Raw genomic sequence first — 19,181 nt, forward strand, 5'->3', positions numbered from 1 at the left:
CAATGGCAAGTGACAACACGCTAAGAACAGTAGGCATGCAGAACGGTAAAGACACAGAGTATACGCTTCGCAACGTAGGCAAGCACGCGAAACGCGAGCACGCACGGCTCTCTCTCACTCTTTCTCCTCTTTATCTCTCCCTCTCGCTGTCTCTGTCGCTATCTTTCCTCCTTCTCTTTCTCCCTCTCACACACTCTCTCCCTCTTTCTCTCTCTCCCTCTCTCTCTCTCTCTCTGCTCGCCTCGGTTCCCGAGGCGGGGTTGCATTCTGCATTCGCGAGACCAAAGGAAAACGCGCATTCCGTTCGACGATGAACGGGGTACATAGAAGCGAGAGAGCAGGAAGCGAAAAAGAGTGCTGTGCGTGCCCGTGCTTTCAGAATCCGGAACGCGAGCTGACAAAGATGCATGTACAAAGGGGGTGCAAGAAGTAACTACGTAAAACCGAGTTCCTAGAAAATAAAACTTGAGGTGTTGGAGAAGACTTACTGTAGGTCACAACTAGTCCTGTAGTAGCAGGCGATTGTGTACATTGTTTCATTGGGTTTTTTCATGGATTTGTTCATGGAGGCAGGTTCGATAGATTAGGGGAATCGCACATGAAAAGAAAGAATCGAAAGAATTCGGTTAGAATAATGACAGTACGGCCGCAGACCGGAATCGGTGGAGTGAATTTTCCTGACAATAAAAAGCACGTCTCTCATTGCTTTCTGTTTTTTTTCCTTTTTCTTTTTTTTTTTTGTTTACTTTTTTTACGTTCCTTGCGTAGGTATACCCACGCGAGTGTTTTCTGTGTGTCGTGTATGTTATTCGTACTTCGACAACTTTCTTTTCGCATATCTTTCCGTCGGTTTTCTTTTTCTTCGAATACGAACAAAACAAGGCGAACCACTTTTCAGCGATCTTTCTTTCATTGTTTTCTTTTTTTCCGAAGAGAGAAAAAAAATTCTCTAACTAGCAGTGGGTGTTCGGCGACAAGACATTTACCGGTTTACTGGGGTTACTGTATACACATGAGTCGGTGAGGGGGGTTTTGCGGGGGCGGGGGGCTAGGGTTCGATACTTGCTTGGGTCTAACGGGGTTTTGGTGGTTCCAACAATATTAGTCACAAGACACGAGGGCGCAGTGAAACAACTATGAAAGTGACAGGGGGTAGTAGCGATAATAAATTTATGAAGGAAAAGAGAGTGTCTGTCCAGCCTGTCGGCGTCGGATGAACGTACCTTCGCCGTTCCTGTACTCCAGGGTATCGCAGTCGCTCGGCTGTTTCTTGTTGCACTCGTCCGAGGCCCTGCTGCAGCGAAATCATTACATCGCATCAATGCTATCGAAACAACCCCGGTGGGATGTACGAATTTTATTCGCGGGTCGTACCTTCTCAGTATCAGAACTGTCATGATGATGATGATCACCAGCAGAACTACCACGGCCACGATCGCACCCGCTATGATCCTCACTTGCATGTTGTCGTCCTCCCCAACGTAATCTGCAACGAGGAAAACACACACACATTCGAGACTGGCTCCTTTTGGATTCGCATTGGTGCAAAAACCGGGTAAGTCCAGATCTTGAAAATTGTGCAGTTCAAACAATCAGCAATGTATAAATGTTTACAGAACTTCAACGAGTACAATTTTGCTGAAACATGGACTTGCCGGAGTTTGCTACAAGGTCTTCAATTACTCCGTGGAGCATCGGCTTGGCTCCGCTGGAAGCGAGAGCCACCACGCCCCGCCTACTCGCGACAGACCACGCCTACTTTCGTCCTTTGACTGTTTTATTTAATTTCAAAGCTCGCGATCGCGTGTTTAATCATTTTTAAGCGACGATGAGCAAAGTAAACTTTTGAGATTTGTTGTCTATGCTTGCCTGAACAAATGACATAAATAATTACCTAGACCCATGGCATGCGACGTCTTCTTGAACACCACAGGCGTGTACTCGCCCCACCCGCGGGTCGTCTTCGCTCGCACCTGGATCGCATAATCCGTGGAGGGTTTCAGGCCCTTGAACGTCGCGGACAGGTCCGATGTTTGGATGACCGTGGCGTTGGTAGCGTCGTCGTAGCGTGGATAGCACCTCACTGAACAAAAACGAAGACAAACCCAGTCAGACTCTACCAATCGGAATCGTTTAACACAGATCGATCGACGGGTCCCACCTTCGTATCGTTCGACCAGGTCGCTGTCTCCGCCTATCTCGGTGATGGGAGCGTCCCAGCTGATGCTCAGTTCGGAGCTCTTGACGCCGGTGATGCGGACGTTGCTGACCAAGCTGGGAACGCTGGCCTCGGTGGTGACGGTGATGTCCACGTACTCGGATTTACCTGCCAGCGCCGACACGCCGTTCTCGGCGAACACTTGGAACCGATAGGTGGTCACCGCGTTCAGGCCCGTGATCGTGATCTTCGTGTCGTTGAAGACCTCCTGCTTAAGAGAGAAAAATCGTTCAATCCTCTAGCAGTTCCCCAGAAATAAAACTAACACTGGAAGGGGTGGCACAGTTTGCGGTTGGTTCGAAACATTAACTTACGGTGCTGGGAATGTACTTGACGCCCATGCTGCAGGCGTCGCAGACCACCCTGTAGGTGGTGTCGGTTCTGCCGCCCAGGATATGTGGCGCGTTCCAGGAGAGGATGACGGTGGACTGGTCGACGAAGTTAACCGTCAGGTTCTGCGGCGCGGAGGGTGGTTCTGGAAAGAGGGTCGATCAAAACCGATTAGAAACGTTCAAGGACGAGACACGGTTGAGCTTTGCCGGAGACACTCACGCGTGCATGGCATGTTCTTGGGGTCCTTCTCCGCTCTGAAGTATCCGGCGTTGCACCGGCACTCGGTGAACCCGGGATCAGAGGATTTGCTATGCGCCGGGCATAGTTCGCAGCTGTGGGATCCCGCCTCGAACTTGAATTTCCCGGCGGGACACTTGGTGCACTCCTGTTTCTCGACGTCGGCGTGGTAACCGGGCTTGCAGTGGCATCCTCCGCTGGGCAGGTACCATTTTCCGTCGCCCTTGCAGAGGAAGGTCGGCTGCTCGATCACCACCGCGTTGTCCACGCAGGTACCGGTCGTCTGCTCGATCAGCGCGACCTCGCGACCGGTAGGCGTCGCTGGGAAATGCGCGAAGTTCACCGAGATCTCCGGGCAGCTGATGTAGTAGACCTTGATCGCCAAGATCGAGATGCAAGCGCCCTGGTCCCGGAACGCGAAGTACACGCCCTTCTTCGTCACCGGGATCGACTTCACCTCCGTGTTGATCACCACCTCGGCGTTCGTGTTGAACCTGCCCTCGCCGGCGGCGATGCGTCCTGCGAACCGAACAAGCACAGCGTTGTTGTCTTCTCGTCTTTCGCAGCTTTTCGTCGTCTTATTCTACTCGCGCGCGTCTTTTGTCGTCCGTCGTCGTCGTCGCGTCGTCTCGTTCGACTCGTGCACCACGGATTCAGCGAAGGTTGTAAATCTCTGATACGAGTTAACGTCCGCGCGCGCTTCTTAACTACGGTTTACGGTGGACGGGTGATTAAAGCGAACCCGTGCCGTGGCGACTGGTATATAGGAACCGAGTGTAACAACTTCAGCGTAGATTGTTTGCGAATGATGATATTGACGAGGTATAAACGTACTCCACAGTCACGAAACAGCGTGTGATAGCCTTTTGGTCTACGCGCGATCAAGTCTGAAGTTTACATTCGTCCGGTTGTTGGATCCAGCGATTTACGTTCCAGTGGTTCGACTGGAAATCAGTCGACGACCATATTTATATTTTGACAGTCTATTGTTCAATTCAGTGTTTACCCCCACCATCGAGAAAACGCGCAACAAGGTTCACGGTCGGAGATAAGACGTAAAGATTCCAAATCGTGGGGATAACGCGTTTGGAGTCTGGTCTAGCTGTTTACAGGACTGTACAAGATTGCAACGCGAAATGGTGTCTTACCGATCAACTTGTAGCTCTCGGGCTCCCAGGGCGGCGGCTCCTTGGTGGCTGCGTCGAACTCGTAGTAGAGCAGGCTGAATGTTTCCTTGCAGCTGCGCGCGGTTCCGGGGAACATCGAGCAGTCACGGATCGTGAATTTGACTTCTACGTACATGCGGTTCGCCGGGCCCCTCTCGATGAACGGCGTCCACAGCCAATTGTTCACGTTGTTATACGCCACGTCGCAGACAACGTAGCTCCGCCAATTGATGTCCTTGTCGAAGTTCGTGAACGACTCTTCCACCCACTGCAATCAAGCCGGAACACACGGGACGATCTTAATTTCATGCGATAGCCAGTCGTTAACGGGGCCACACGGGCCCTCGAAACTACGCGCGCGCGCGCGCGTACGCCTCTGACTTCGAATCAGTCGCGATAAGATAAACGGAGTTTAAATAACGCGGCCCGGAGCCAAGGGCCAAGGCTCGTGCTCCGGGGGGGATCCCTTTTCCGCGACCCTAGAGCACCGGCGTTCTGCGGCGCTGTTTGCCTTCGGATTACGCGAGATTCCACCGCGTCAGCATCTACGAAATCAGCTTTTCTCGAACCCTTCGTGAGTCGCGAGTTTCCCTCCGCCTCAACCTCCTCCTACGTTCTCCGAGTAGTTCTTCCGCTCCACGCTTCAAGGTCTTCCTATTGATTTCAGATACCCCCGACCCCTCCGCCCCCGCCGATGATATTTACAGAAACAACGAAGACGGATTAACCGTACCCGGATTTCGAACTTCCACGGAACTACGGGTCGAAGAGTCGCCCGGAGAGTGGTCCCGGTAATTATTTACGAACCGGTACCCTCTGTCCATTTCGATTCGTTAGAGGACAACGATCGCAGAGAGCCTTGACCGTTTCCGTCAAGGTGATGACCGAGTGCTATTTTTCCAAATTTTTCTCTACACGTCTTTCAGCGAACTAGTTCTTCTGGTTTCTCAAATAATCTAAAATCGCTTGGAATTGTTCTAACAAAGTAATCTGATTTTAGCAGGCCTATCAATAATGTGATTCATGCACATTGTCGGACTGAGCATATTTTGCAAAATAAAAATTCTCCAGATTAATTGTAAGGACCGCAAGCTAAATGACCATGTATTTCTTCTTTTAGTAATTTCAATAAGTCGGAAATAGTAAAACAGCATTTTTGAAATCTTGTAACGTCCCCATAGTTTTGAATAGTATACCTGTTTATAACAGTATACCTTTTAGAGTTCGACGAGTTCGCGCGTCCTAGCATTCGCAAGAAGTAGAATTCGCTGGCCATGATCAGACGCGCCAGCCGATTCCTACGCAACGGGTAATAGCCGAATTTTCAATTTTCTCAAAAAACGAAATGTCAATAGAAACAATATTATACGTTTCTTTTTTTACATATTCTTGCACACAGAATCACCTCGTGCCCACCTGTACCGCCCCTATCGAGACACTCTGTACTTTCGCGAATATGTCAGAAACCGCGGTCGAGCGCGTTGTACAGGCGCAGGTAAAAGTGGTTCAGAATGTTGACCTTGACAGGAAGCTTCAAGGTCATTGAGATTGGCGGGGAGTAGAGAGCTCTTTGTAAATAATTAGCCCTGATAGAGACAGCGATTTTCGATCTCTATCGCGTCGATCGTTAGACCGGGGGGATCGTGCGCATGGAGAGACAGGGAGAAAGAGAGAAAGAGAGAGAGAGAGAGGAACGGGGGAGGGGGGCAGTGGTCCGTGTCCGATCCAAGGAACCACTTGTACGTCGACGTCGGGCGCGGTATCTTCCCTCGGCAAATGACGAGGCGGAGAGGCCAGGTCGTCGACTTGCGACAAACAGACCGCAAGGAATTACCGGCGCGCGTTACCATTAGTTTTATTGCCCCCCTTGGCTCGAGCTCTGGCTCAGGCTCGAGCTCTCGGGCTCGGGCTCGTCCCGAGAGAGACCGCAAAAAGTTCCGACCGTGTAAGAAGGACCCGTCGTCGTCGTCTTCGTCGTCGTCGTCGTCGTCGTCGTCGTCGTCATCGTCGTCGTCCTCGTGGGCCGTCGACAGTCTTCTCCCGCGGCTCTCGTCCTCTATTCTCTTTCTCTCTTTCGGGGCCTGCGTAGGTAAGAACGCGCAAAAACCGGGTAGATCGGAGAGGAGCAGGCTTCTTTGCCCAGAGGATTTTCTTGCCAACGTGTTTCCGGCAGGGAGGCCGCAATAAATTCAACCGTACGGTTACTCGGTAGCACAAAGAGATTATTACGGGGAAAGATGACGAGGTGGCCGGGGGTAGAAAAACAACCAGCTTGTCTTGGTACGCGGAGAGAGAACGAGAGAGAGCGAGAGAGAGAGAGAGAGAGAGAGAGAGAGGGGAGGGAGCTCGTCAACGCGAACCGAGAAAAATCGAGGCAAATAAAGAGGGACTTTAATTACCGTGCTTGGGCGCGAATCGATCGCGATTATCGACGAATCGGGGCTGCCGGTCTCTCCGCCGCGGAGACGGAAGGCGCGCGGCAATATCGTGCCCCGTGCAGAGACTATTAGAGAAACGAAGAAAAGTCCTGGAGATGTTATTTCGACGCCTCTGCCGGAGCTTTATCGCCTGGGAAATTGCATTAGGACGGTAAATTCCACCCCCATCCATTTCTCTTTCCCTCGGTGTCTCCGCTGCTCCCTCTCGCTTTCTATCCGCCTTTTTTTCTCTCTCTCTCTCTGTCTCTCTCTCTCCTTTTCTCCCTTTCCATATACTGTCGCCTTCTCGCCGCGCTTTTACGTCATTCTTTCACGGGAGCCTCCGGAGCTGCCGCGAAGCGAAAAAAGACAGAGTACGCGCGTCGTTAACGCCGCGGAATTTAATTGGATCCCGCCGAGACGTCCTCTTTTAACGTGCCGCGTCAATTTTTCGGCGAGCCGGATTTCCCAGCGGCGCGACCCTCCCGTGAAATTACTTATTAGTGGCAGAAAATGAAGAAAAAGAGGGTAGGAGAGGGAAGGGAGAGACAGACGGATCCTGGAACACGGCCACTGGAATCGATCCATGGGAGCACCGGCGAAGTCGTTAGCGATGCACCGTGATATTCCCTCGTAATTTCAACCGAAAGTGCGATTTCCTTTACGCGACGTCCTGTGCGCTAACACCCGGCCAAACGTTTATGCTCATCGTCGGTCCGCTTCCTTTGCGGAAGAATCCCCCCATCCTCCACTCTTCTTCTTCTAACATCAGCGAAAGTAAGATGTTTTCATTCAACCTTTTTGTTCGACTAACACATCTTCCAGCAGTCGTCACATATGGTCGGCACCATGATTGCATAATTTCCTTTTAAGCTATTTTAACTCGAAAACCAAACAACATTTCTTCCGACCTAGAATTTTTCCATTCTGCATGATCCTTTTCATTTTATGGATATGAAACTTATATAATACCTCATACAATACTTGTGAAATGTTTAGTCGTTTATTGAATAGAAACAAATTTCACACTAGAACTACCGACCCTGTCAACATTTTCTGAGAAATGTTACCATAACACTCCCATGAGATCTGAATAAATTCCATCCAGTCATTATTCTGAGAAATATACATCAGTCTCGTTTAAGGCTCAACAATTCTAGTGTTAATAATACAAGCAAATAATTTGAATAATGGTATAGCAATGTTTAGTGACGCCCTAGAGTAGCCAGTCGAGTGCCAACGATTGAATTAATGGTACACCTGTCGTTATATCAACTAATAAATCAAAACAGGCTGCACAGAAGTGTACAACTTTTTTACGACAATATATCTCTTCGTGTTTTATTAGCGGATACGTTGCATTTAATAGAAAGTTGTAAGGCTAAAGACTGTTATTGAGACGAACCCTGCTCGCGAACTCGTTAATTAAACTATTATCGGTGCACGCACACGTCCTCCGTACCTACGCCATTTGCACAGGAAAACGCATGTATAATAAATCCCGTCTTCTATAAAATCGTCGTCCATATTCTGACGCGTGTTTCTGTTTCTTTGTAGCGGTCGGAAGTTGTATCGAACGGTCGAGTTTCTTTTGCTCTTTCCGTGTATCCGCTGGAGATTTGAAATGAAATTAATTACACCGGTTAACGTGTTTCGCGCCTCGGGTTCGTTAGCGTGCCGCATGCGAGATTAGCGGGAGAGCGCGCGGGCGGGCGCGAGGCAATTTCGCTTTTTATCGCGTGAAACAGCAAATTCGCCGGACTTCGGGGCGCGATGTTTCCCAATTAGCCCGACGATCGATCGGATCAACGGGACGCGACGCGACGCGACGCGACCCGACGCGGGGACGGGACCAAGGGTGGACGTGGTGGCCCGATGAAACGCGAATCCGCGGCCGGGAGTCCGCGAATCCATTAGCGGACCAGTCGATTCGAGGGATCGCGGAATTTCCCGCATTCGAAATCGGCCGGGAGATAATAGAACGCGCGGCGGCGGCGGCGGCTAACGTTGTGCCCGGGGAATGATCGCGATGGAAGTAAATCGAGAGGCAAAAGCACGTCGCGAATTCGGCCGGAATACCCGGGGAAAAAATATTTCCGCTCGGCGTCGCGTTTAATTGCTTCGCGTGTAATGGCCGCGCGATATCCGCACCTCCCACCCCCTTTGTCGTCCCCCACGCAAGAGCAGCAACGGCAGCCAGGCACTCGACCCTCGTCGTCCTCGACAAAACTGCGGGGAAAAATATCGTTCTTCCGCGTCGATCGTCGATTATTAATTCGCTCGGAAATTATGTCGAGCACGAACGCGTCGCCCCCTCTTCGGTCTTCACGGGTTTTTTCAATCGGCTCCGCGAATTGACTCCTCGCCGACCGTCGACGCGCGAATATATCCGCTCTGGAAAATCCGCGATCTCGCCGTCGTCGCCGCCGCCGTGCCCGTTTCAACCTTGCGGCACCGTTCCGCGAACAGAATATGCGAGGAAAAAATCGAAAAAAAAAAAAGAAAAAGATGGAGAGAAAGAGGCAGATCGGAAGAGAGAATGCCCGGAGGAACGTTGACCCGGACAAAAGAATCCTCGACGTATAGAAAAAGCAACGTTCCGCGCGGTTATCCGCCATCCGCCGATGCATTCCGCGGTTTTGTTCCCCGGGAAACGATGAAATTCAGTCCGTGGCAATAAAGTGTAACGCGTTACACGAACCAGGCATTAAGCTATCGATTTGTCGGGAACATGACCATCCCCGCAGCCGCAGCCCCGCTAGACGAGTCCCGCCGAGGCCCGTAGAGCGGATAGCCGTTTTCTATTTCCTCGCGGATCAACTGCGCTAGTAAATAGATATGAACCGCCGCGCCGGTTTCGAAATAAAGCCAATAAGCTTCGCGGCGGCGGCGGCGGCGGCGGCTGTGAACGATCCATCCAGTCGTCTCGCGAGTCAATGAACGAGGATGTCCGAAAGAAACACGCCATCGCTTCCTTCGTTTATGGGTCTATTGGGTGATCCGCGATGATGCAACCGGAAAGCGATCTTTATGCCGGAAAAATAAATCGAGAGACCAGGATCAAAATTGCAGAGAGGTTCTTCCAAGTCTATCACTCAATGTTTAGCATAAATATTATAACAAGTGGAAAACATAGTTGTGTTTGCTCTTTTAGGTATTGTTATGTTTTCTGTTAGAAGCAAAAGCGATAAAACCACGCCCATTCGAAGTAGACCACGACTATTCTACGGGGAGGAGAGAAGAGCAAAATGTTTACGAAGTTTCTTGCAAATCTGTCTAGTGCTTCCAGTTCTTATAATATGGTAGACGTAGCTGCGGTTTGCCCTGTTAGCCACTGTTATGGTGCTGTTAAAAGCAAAAACAATGACACCACGCCCAGGATACAGGGAAGCAAACGGAGTAAAGTATTCATGAAGTATCGTGCAAGCCTGTTTATGACTCACTGTTCCCATTTCTTATAATATTTGTGCCAGACGTGGCCACGTTTTGCTCTGAGGAGCCTTGGTTTGGCTCCGTTGATAGTAGGAGAGCAAAGACTCCACGCCCACTTAGAGTAAGCCACGCCTACGCTATAGGGAAAAAGCGACGTAGATAGTCTTCTATCGCTGTTGCTGTCAAACTAGCGTGGTATAGGGTCACCCCACCTCTCTCTCGGGGGCTAGTTTAGATAACTCCAAAAGCAAAGAGCTCTGTCACACGGCTAAACTTTTCTCGGGGATTATTTTTTCGCCGGGCCACCCAGTATAGCCTGGGAGAGGAAATGGTCTCTCTTTCTTGCTCGCTCCGTAGCGGTAATATTGCCACCATAATCGCAATTCCGATGGTGTAGCCTCGGTCTATGAGGGTGGAGGAGCGTTCGTGGGAAGACTTAGGGGGTTGCGCGGGGTAGACGAACTTTCAGTCTAGCGGAGGGTTCGCGGATCTTAATATATATTGAGCTCTCGTGCCCGACCACCCCTCGGCCTTGGGGTTAGCTGCAACTCAGGGGGATAGAGAGAAAGAGAGGAGAAGGAGAGAGAAAGAGAGATCGAGCCGCGTACACCACTACCTTCGTTCCTGGAGGTACGCGCATCACGTTCCGCCGTCCGTTTCACGGCAGCCACCTCGGGCAACTAGCTCGCGAGGGTACGCGATTGGCGGAATCGCGAAAGTTAAATTAACTCCGGAGGGCAAGTTGCGCGACCGTGGCGAAGAGAAGAAGCTCCGGGAGAGGATTCGATCGAGCTGGTTCGACTCGGCGAAATGCTCTTTTTATTTTTGCGGCCACCTCTCTCCGAGACGCCACGGACCCCGAGAGCAGCCACTTTGCAGTCGATATTACTCTACGGGTGCGATCATCGTTATACGGTCCCGCGCCGGTGTTTACCCGGGACGATCGTTGAATCGCGTAATTCAGCGTTTCTTATCTCCGCATCCGGTGCCCGTGACCCTGGCTCGCCTCATCGGAGGAGCGTTAATCGGTAATCGTAACGAGCGATATTCCTTTCGAGGTACCGAGAGAACACGTTTCACCAAGCGTGACGTCTCACTCGACGATCCAGGGGTGAGAGAACTCTGTTGCGCACTCCTTCTCGTATTCCACGAACACTTCGACCGACGAACGACTGATTTTCTTCGTAATCTGCGAGTCGATATACATCTGCTCTCTGGACATTGTCCTCCGGTAGCCAACAGATCGGAATAACTCTTTCCTGTCGAAGCACTCGGAGACGTAGGTACTGTTGCTTTTAGCTAAGTAGATGTATTCTATGTCAAATAAAGTATCCGAATCCTGGAGGCAAGATAGCTTCGAGTGCTAAGGATTGAAACGTATATAAACGCGGCAACAATGCGATGATACAATGCGTTACGGTGAAAGTGATAGATTTACGGACTTCGGCGGGAAAGAGTTGAATCTCAGACAGCGGATTCTAGGATTGCTATCGGTTGTTCCTAATGTCACAATTTATTGAATTTAATTTTCAGAAATTGCAGGCCAAACGGGAGGCGAAAGATTTCGAAACGGTTCATAGACTGTCCGGACGCGACAGGAACGAGCGGGTCGATAAAGTTCCACGAAGCAGCCGGTGTATCCGGCGGATTAACTCCGAAATATTAGATGGCGAAAGAAACAGAGGGACGGGACGATTCGTTTCGTTTGGAAAGGAAAGCCGTAGAGGTTCGTCCCGCGCGAACGAAGGCAACAGGGAGCGAAGCGAAGCGAAGGGAAGGGAAGGGAAGGTAGAACAAGTGCACATATGTGCGTCCGCGCACGAGGCCCGGCACCCTTCGGACAATATAAGGGTGGTTAGGGAGGGCGTCGATCGCGCAAACTTGATGTAGCCGGTTTATTTGGCACCCCCGAGCCGATACAGCGACGCCCCCGATGGGGAAAAGTCTCTGGAAGTACCATTTAAGAAGCATTTCCACGGGTCTCGGGCGTTAACCGAGATTTTTCTTCTTAGCCGGAAGGGGGAGAGAAACGTCGAATGGGAGGAAACGCCGCGCCGTGGCGAAGGGAGAAGAAGAAAAAGCTCGCGCGATCGTCACAGAATTTATTTCGGGATTATTCGCCGGGAGAACGCGCCTCGCAGATAGGACAAATCGTTCTTCTTCCCAGGATCGAAGCGCCGCGAAGCAATTCCCGAACCAGTCAGATTTATGATCGGGAAATCGACTCTCGACGGCAGTCGTCTACGCGAAGATTCGATTACCCTCGGCCCCCTGTATCGATACTCCGGGCTAAGAAAATTTCTCGGGTAATCGCTGGTTGGGAACCTATCGGATGCCTATTGTCACACGATTTTCGAACCTAATCGGTCTGTCCGATAACCATTTCGCTGTAACCCTTACGCTCCCTCACCTCACACTCTCTTTTTAACGTTATCCATTTTTTTCTTCTTTAATCGTAAAAGCTTCGGGTATGATTTTTACGCAGAACGATTCTGGGGACTCTTCTTTTTTCAAGGACAAAGTAAATTTTCATAAAGATTTCGAGAACGTATAAAAATTACGCTGAGATCGATGCCTTCTTCGTGCATCCATTTGTGCATCGTATGGCGTAAGAAGATTTTATTTATATTTCTGTTTTAACCCCTGGCACTACGATATATATTTTATGGTTACAGTGATTAGAATTTTTCGTTCAGCATTTCTTAGAAGTACGACGAGGTTTGTAGTGATTTCATGCGTACGTATTCATCGTCATTTCCCCGCATGATACCTTAGTTACGAGTTAATCTATCCTTACTGCCATTCAATCGGCAATTTAATCTTTCCCGCTGAGATCGGTGCGTGATGCTCGTATTAAATCGTTCGTTGGAACGGCTTTTTAAGGAGACAAGCGCAGACTTGGTTCGGATCGCCTCCTAGTCTATGGGACGTCGGGCTCATCGATAGCCAGCCAGGCGTAACGAGCCTAAGCGTCGTAATATTTCGAGTTAGGTGGACGCGGCGCGTCGACAGTGTCGCGTGTCTGAAGGGCTGAACGCGCCAATGACCGTCGCCCCTGACGAGACGGCACGTCACGGCGTAACGAGGAGGGCTGCACCGGCGAGCCAGCCACGTGGGGCTGAAAACTCGACCATACCAGACCGTGGCCACTGTGTCTGTCTTGCCTACGTTCCGACGAACCCTTAAGCTACGTCCAGACGTTGCGAGACACCGGTGAAACTGCCTGAAAATCGCGCTACACTAAACGTTTCTTCAATACTTGCTCGACGAGGATGCGAGACACGATTGCGACACAGTTGTTTCTGTTGTTAAAGGTATCACTAACCCAACTAGAATCGCTAGGAATTATTGAACCAATTGTACCAGCACCAAAACTATGAGCTCTCCTGCTCTATGAAATTAAGAAACAATGAATTCTTTAAATAAATCGCAGCGCAGGGGATGAAGTGACCGTCACCGGTACACGTGACCAGGCTTGGAGCTACGTCTGGCCGCAACCGGAAGTCTGAAACGGTACCGGGGATCCGTGCTCGCAGCCCGGAATCCTCGAATTCTTAGCTGGTCCGTGTCTCCGGGCTGGTTCGGGCTTTCGCTGGTCCGTCGATTCTCGAAAACCCACGGATCCTGGTTCGGGAACGCAATTTACTCCGACGTCGGGAAACGGGGAGGCAAGACAGTCAGACAGACGGACAGACAGGTCGAGCCAATAAAAGGAGGCGTTCGCGGCGCGAGCAATAAGATGAAGAAGAAGAAGAAGAAGAAGAGCGCAGAGACTCGCGAAGAAGATCCAGCGGTGCAGCGCGAGTTGCGTGGAGTTCGGGAGTGTGAATGGAGTCTGGTCCAAAGATACACCGAGCGATATCCCGGTGCTATTTCGAGTCGGGCCAGCGAGTGTCGGCGCGTAAGGGGCGTAGCCGGGCAATGATCGTCGAGCAGACGGGCCGGCACGTCGGTTATGGGCTCCGCTCGTTGCAACGAGGAGAAACGATCGACTCTCGTGGGGTGGAATTGCGAGTCGCGAGGCCATCGTGGTGATCGTCCTGCATACTCGATGTAATTTTTCTCTTCCTGCTCGGTGCACCCTCGCCCGATGCCAATTGGGGGGTGCCCGGCCACCGGAACCGATCTTATGCTAATTCCAAAGGGAGAAAATCCTCTGCCTCTCTCTATCTCTCTTTGTTCCTCTATCCTTTTCTACGTCTCTTTCGGACGCGTGGAAAACGCGGGCTTTATAAAATCGTCGGGAATTAGCCGGGCCAAAGGGGGTTGACTTTAATATCGAAGGACTTGCTCGGTCCGGGACCCTCCACGTACGCCCCTGGACCTGTCAGCTTGACGTATCGCAGTCGCAGGAATCCATTATATAGTCAATTACTCGTCGTGACAGGGAACGTGCTCGCGGACGAGGCATCTGACGGCCTCCGATGCACTCTCTCGCGGTGTGCATCGATATCCGGCCAGCGAACCTCGCGTCCCGTGAAATTTAGAGACCGAATTTAGACTCCGTTCACTTTTTGCTGTCTCTGAACTCGTACTCTCCCTGTTTAGCTAACTGGTTGATTTATTAAACGGTCCCTAAGCTGCTCAATTTACGCACCGTGTTCGCTTCGAGGGATACGGGGTTTTTCATGAACCGCCCCAAAATGTCTCCCTCAGTTTTCAGCGAGCTACCAAGGGGGAAGTCAATTTTCCTCAACTTCGGAGATTCGTTCGTTTGGAAGTCACGCGAGCTCATTCGTCAACGGCCAATAGGGTCCTTCGAGTTCAGCTGTACCCTATGTTTCAATTAAACGTCGCATGGTGACTAATTCCTTATCAGTTCCTTTCAATCCTTTGCACACGAACCGCTTTTAATTCGAAAATTAGGACACTCTTTTCGACCCACAACATTTTCAACGAATCCTCTTTTTTCCAAACACTTTCATTCGTCATGACACTCCTGATTTGACTTCTTGTTTAACACGTTAAGTGTCTATGGATAACACTAATTTTTCACCAGCTTTAGATTTTCAGTTTTATCGTGATATGTGCGAGTAAATAAAATTTTGATGAGGATTTTTCGGATGCGAAAGGATTATTAAAGTTTAGTTAACTGAAACGGAAAGACTAATTAGATTACTTTGATTAGGTGGGAATTTTTGGAATAGACTATCGGACGAGTAGAATTAATACTACGAATACAAATTTTGGACTAACGAGAGGACGATCAACAAAAATCACAGGCAGAAGTTTCAATAAAAATATCGTCCGGGGGAATTAGATTTCGCCGTGAACGTCGAGAACCGATTGGAACGGGGGCCGTGGAGCGCAGTAGTTTCGAACTGCAGCGAAAAGTGCATCGGCGACGAAGGTTCTGGGTTTCCCGCGGGACTCGGCCGCGCGCCGGGTCCAGGCATTTCGGCGATTCGCTAAAGTTAGACGCTCCGGGAGGAGAGCGGGCGCTGTTCTCGTCAGAGCGTTCGAATCTTTGGGAAGGTTCGAGGAATTTCGATAGGCGGTCGGGAGAGGCGAGGCTAGACGGCCGAGATTGCCGGAGCGGAGGTAAAGGGCAACGAGTCCGGCTGCGTTAATTAAAATTCGCGAGTCGGTCCCGTGGCTCCCCAATAAACCGGCGAAAATATTGCGCGAGAGGAGAAAGAGAGAGAAAGAGAGAGAGAGAGAGAGAGAGAGAGAGAGAGAGAGAGAGAGAGAGGGAGTCGGCGCAACGGCGGTTGGACGAGCACAAGAGAAGCTGAGCGGAGAGAGTTGCAGTTTCTGCGACGTGGTTGGCTTTGGTTGCACGGCAGGTTGCACGCAGCGAGCCGGAACCCTCGATCGAACCTCGTTAACTATTTGAACTGGTTAACGTCGTCTCCTGCACACGCGGTCGCCCCGCTAGACGCGATATTTGGATAATAATCGAGTCCTCGGCGGCGGTACACGGACCGTATAATGGCCGTCCAGATGGTACGCGGCGAAACGATCTTCACCTGCCGGCAAACGGCTTTCCTACGACCATTGTTCGAGAGAGCTGGTTGTGCTCCCTCTCCTCGTTCTCTCGCTCGCCGACGCGACCTTTGACGCCCCGAGTTATTTCACCGGGATTGCCTTTCGATTCGGCGAAATATCAGCCCGAGCGCGCGCTCTCGCTTTCCAGAGAGACAACGCCGTTTTCTTTAGCCGGGCCGAGCCGAGCTGAAACCCACGGACGTTAGAGGTACGCGAGAATCGAAATGTTCGAGAAACCCCGACCATCGGGTATACGACATTTACGGGTCCTCGCACACCTCTAGCGACGGATGATCACGGTGGATCGGTATCGTTTATCCAGGAGCAGCCGCGCGCGGCTGGGCTCGGCTTTCGAGATTATTAAATTAAAAATACAATTTCCCGGGCAGCCGAGCCAGGCCCCTTCCAATATTTTTCCAAGGGCTTAGCCTCGACGAACAATGCCGTCTCGACTCGGAAAGATATCGCGTCGGCTAGATATAACCTGCGAAAGAAAGAAAAGAGGGAAGAAAAAAAACGTTACCAGGGACCGTCCGGGAGTACAGGCGGAGGAAAGAAAAGCCGAGGAAGTTGCGAAAAGGTCGAGTTCGAGCGGAGACGAGCCCTGGCGAGGCGCGAGAGAGAGAGAGAGAGAGAGAGAGAGAGAGAGAGAGAGAGGGCCATCCCTTTTCCTGGTCCCGGAGAAATTGAGTTTCCGAGTTCGCTTTTCCCCGGGGGTGGTGGTCCGTGGCTCGTTCGACTCGACTCGACTCGACTCTGCTCGACTCGATTCGGCTCGGCTCGACTCGACGCGACGCTGCCACCTTTATCGTTGTAATGAAACTGTGTTTATGATAATCCAACAATGGAACAATGTGGGTAACGACCGAGGGGTACGCTCGCCAGGCCACAATGGCCCGCGGTTATGCGCTCTCTCACCTAGGAAGAAAGCCGAACCGAGAGGCGATGGGAGAAGGCTGGACGAGCCGCTGCCAGAAGAGGGTCTTGTCTCTCCTGTCTTCTCTCTCTCTCTCTCTCTCTCTCTTCTTCTCTCATTCTCCCCGCTGCTTGCTACGGGTTTCGGCTCCCGAATCTTAATTAGGAATTTCACAAGGGCTCGAGGAACAGCTACCCCGCGCGCCACGGTCCACGCTCCCGAGGAAACGGAAGAGGGCACCGTCCAGAAAAACGAGAAAAAAAAATAATGTCGTCTCGGCACCCCTGTCCGATCGCTGCGTAGATAAGCTCTTTGGAGATAGCGCGATCACGGCGGGGAAACGAGAAAGGGGTTCCTCGTGCCGCTCCTTTTTCTCCTCTCGCTCCCTGCGACGTTCTCTACTGTGCTCAAGGAACAGAAGGGGACTTGTTCCCCGGCTCTATAAAAGAGTCGAGAAAGATTGCTCCGGGTACGTTGTAAAATTAAATACTTTTCGTCAAGATAAAGCCGGAATGGCCTCCGCGCTCGGGTCACCGGAACTCCGGTGCATCGATGACGCTTTCTGCATTTTTTCTTTTCTTTTTTTTTTGTACCGAATTATCCTGTGCTGCACGCATTACCGTGGTACGTCGATTAATTAGACTCTTTCGAACCCCTTGTACCACGGCTTATTGTACGATTGCAGCGAATAGAACACTTCTTTACCCACTATAATTTCTTAGAAGAAGAAGGAAGTTTGTATTTGTTACAGGAACTCGATGCATCGATAATGGAAATCTTTCGGCCGGAAGTTCTCGACGGGTATCGAGGAAATTTCGAGGCAGCCCGATAATTCGTTGCGGGCCAAAGATCCGGGAGGATCTTAATTGAGCAGGCTACTCTGCGAATTAGAGGAGGCACTGTTCCTACCGGGTGGCTTCCGGCCGCTACTTTATGTTATGGAATCCTCGGCCACCGTTATACTCCCGCAGCAGTCTCCCCGGGGAGCCGCAATTTCCGTCGTTTCGCGCGGACGCGAAAGTTCCCCCCCGGCAACTTTTCGAGCAGATTAATTCGGGAATTTATCATCTTCGGGATGGTAGAGAGCCGGTGGTGGGCCGCTCTGTGGCCGCTGACCGTGGCCGAAACCGTTCGTCCCGAAAGAAATAAAAGTTTCGCGAAACAAAAGGCTCCAACTTTTTTCGAGTTCGCCGCGGGAATAGCCGGCAACCACCGTTCCCGATCCCCCTTCCTTCCTCTCCCGCTCTGGTCCAGTGTTTTTCTTTCCGGTCGCATAGTGGCCCTGTTTATGGCCCCTTGACCACCAAATATCCCGACGGGTCTCTCGAGGGTGAAAACCAACGACTTCTCGGCCGCGCGAGAAAGTTTGCGCGAGGATCTCGACGAAAATCCCGATCCTCTCACGAGGGATCTATCTCACCGCAGCGGGCAATCCCTCTTGTCACCTCTTTCCGCCTCTCCGAGCCTTGGATATGTGACGGAAAGCTTATTTTTTATTTATTAAGTTTCTCAAAACCCCGAACAGGTCAATTTAGCTTAACAAGTAGGTATGTAATAACAATGTTACATGGAAAAACCAGAAACTGCCAATAAATAGGAAATTGAAGCGAAACGTTTGAATACATCGCTTTCGAAAACGGCGAAGAAGCCGAATTAGTATCGTGGACGGCAAACTGGCGAATTCCTGACACCCTCTATCTGTCTGTTACAGATTGCCCGACCGAAACCGCAGCATTTCGAAAATCCTGTCGGCGCGACACGCCCGTGGTAGAGATTTCAGCGCCGGGGACGCGTCGCACGCGCGAGAGAAGGAGGAGGAAACGCGAGGATCCCAGCACTCGACGACTCGTGTCAATAAACAGAGTCTGTTCTAACGACGCGGTCGGGATGACAGATATATATGTGTATACGTGGATCCGGAGGTGAGCGTGAAAGAGAAGGAGAAGTCGTTCGCGAGAAGGTGGGACAAAGAGGACGAACGACGAACGACGAAGAAAAAGACGAGAGGGTGGAGAGAGAAGAAGAGCGAGGAAGAAAAGGAGGAAAGAATGGAACGAGGAGGGCCGAGAGAGAGAGAGAGAGAGAATGGATACAGAAGAAAGAAGAGGCGAGGAAGAGAAAGAAAGAGAGAGAGAAAGAGAGAGAACGGAGGCGCAGGCAACGGCCTGCAGAAGCCCCGAAGGCCGTTCACATGAATACCAGTCTTTCCATTAGTACTCGAATGGAGGAGCCCTGGCCGATGCATGATCGATACTCGTAGATCCAATCTCGCTCGAGCCTCGTCCAATCGCGATCGAGGACCACCGCGAGATACAATGTAAGCGAACCTACGCGCTCAGCCCGCTGCCGTTTCTTTCGCGCGCGCGCGTGTCTTGCGAGCGGGCCGATATCGTCGCGAACACCGATCCTCTGGGAGCTTTAAAGGTCGCCCTTTTCACGACACGACCCGAAGTAAATCCTCCCAGCCGGCTCTC

The 19,181-nt window shown here is 51.1% G+C and overlaps 1 protein-coding gene across 17 annotated transcripts in view; it reads right to left on the reverse strand.

The window, feature by feature from the left end:
* Eph (Eph receptor tyrosine kinase) overlaps window positions 1-19,181 on the reverse strand; it is a 141,099-nt gene that overhangs the window by 16,087 nt on the left and 105,831 nt on the right. For 5 of the 17 annotated variants that reach the window (XM_076793065.1, XM_076793036.1, XM_076793134.1 and 2 more), the window contains 8 exons: window positions 3,937-4,222; window positions 2,771-3,307; window positions 2,533-2,693; window positions 2,162-2,429; window positions 1,895-2,083; window positions 1,375-1,486; window positions 1,224-1,294; window positions 489-506 (listed from right to left, as the gene is read on the reverse strand). In XM_076793065.1, the coding sequence (XP_076649180.1) occupies window positions 489-506; window positions 1,224-1,294; window positions 1,375-1,486; window positions 1,895-2,083; window positions 2,162-2,429; window positions 2,533-2,693; window positions 2,771-3,307; window positions 3,937-4,222 (1,642 nt within the window). The remainder of the gene's footprint in view (window positions 1-488; window positions 507-1,223; window positions 1,295-1,374; window positions 1,487-1,894; window positions 2,084-2,161; window positions 2,430-2,532; window positions 2,694-2,770; window positions 3,308-3,936; window positions 4,223-19,181) is intronic. The other 12 variants (XM_076793151.1, XM_076793096.1, XM_076793084.1 and 9 more) reach the window with 5 other exon arrangements.

This window comes from Halictus rubicundus, chromosome 1, assembly GCF_050948215.1.
Source record: "Halictus rubicundus isolate RS-2024b chromosome 1, iyHalRubi1_principal, whole genome shotgun sequence".
Taxonomy (NCBI): domain Eukaryota; kingdom Metazoa; phylum Arthropoda; class Insecta; order Hymenoptera; family Halictidae; genus Halictus; species Halictus rubicundus.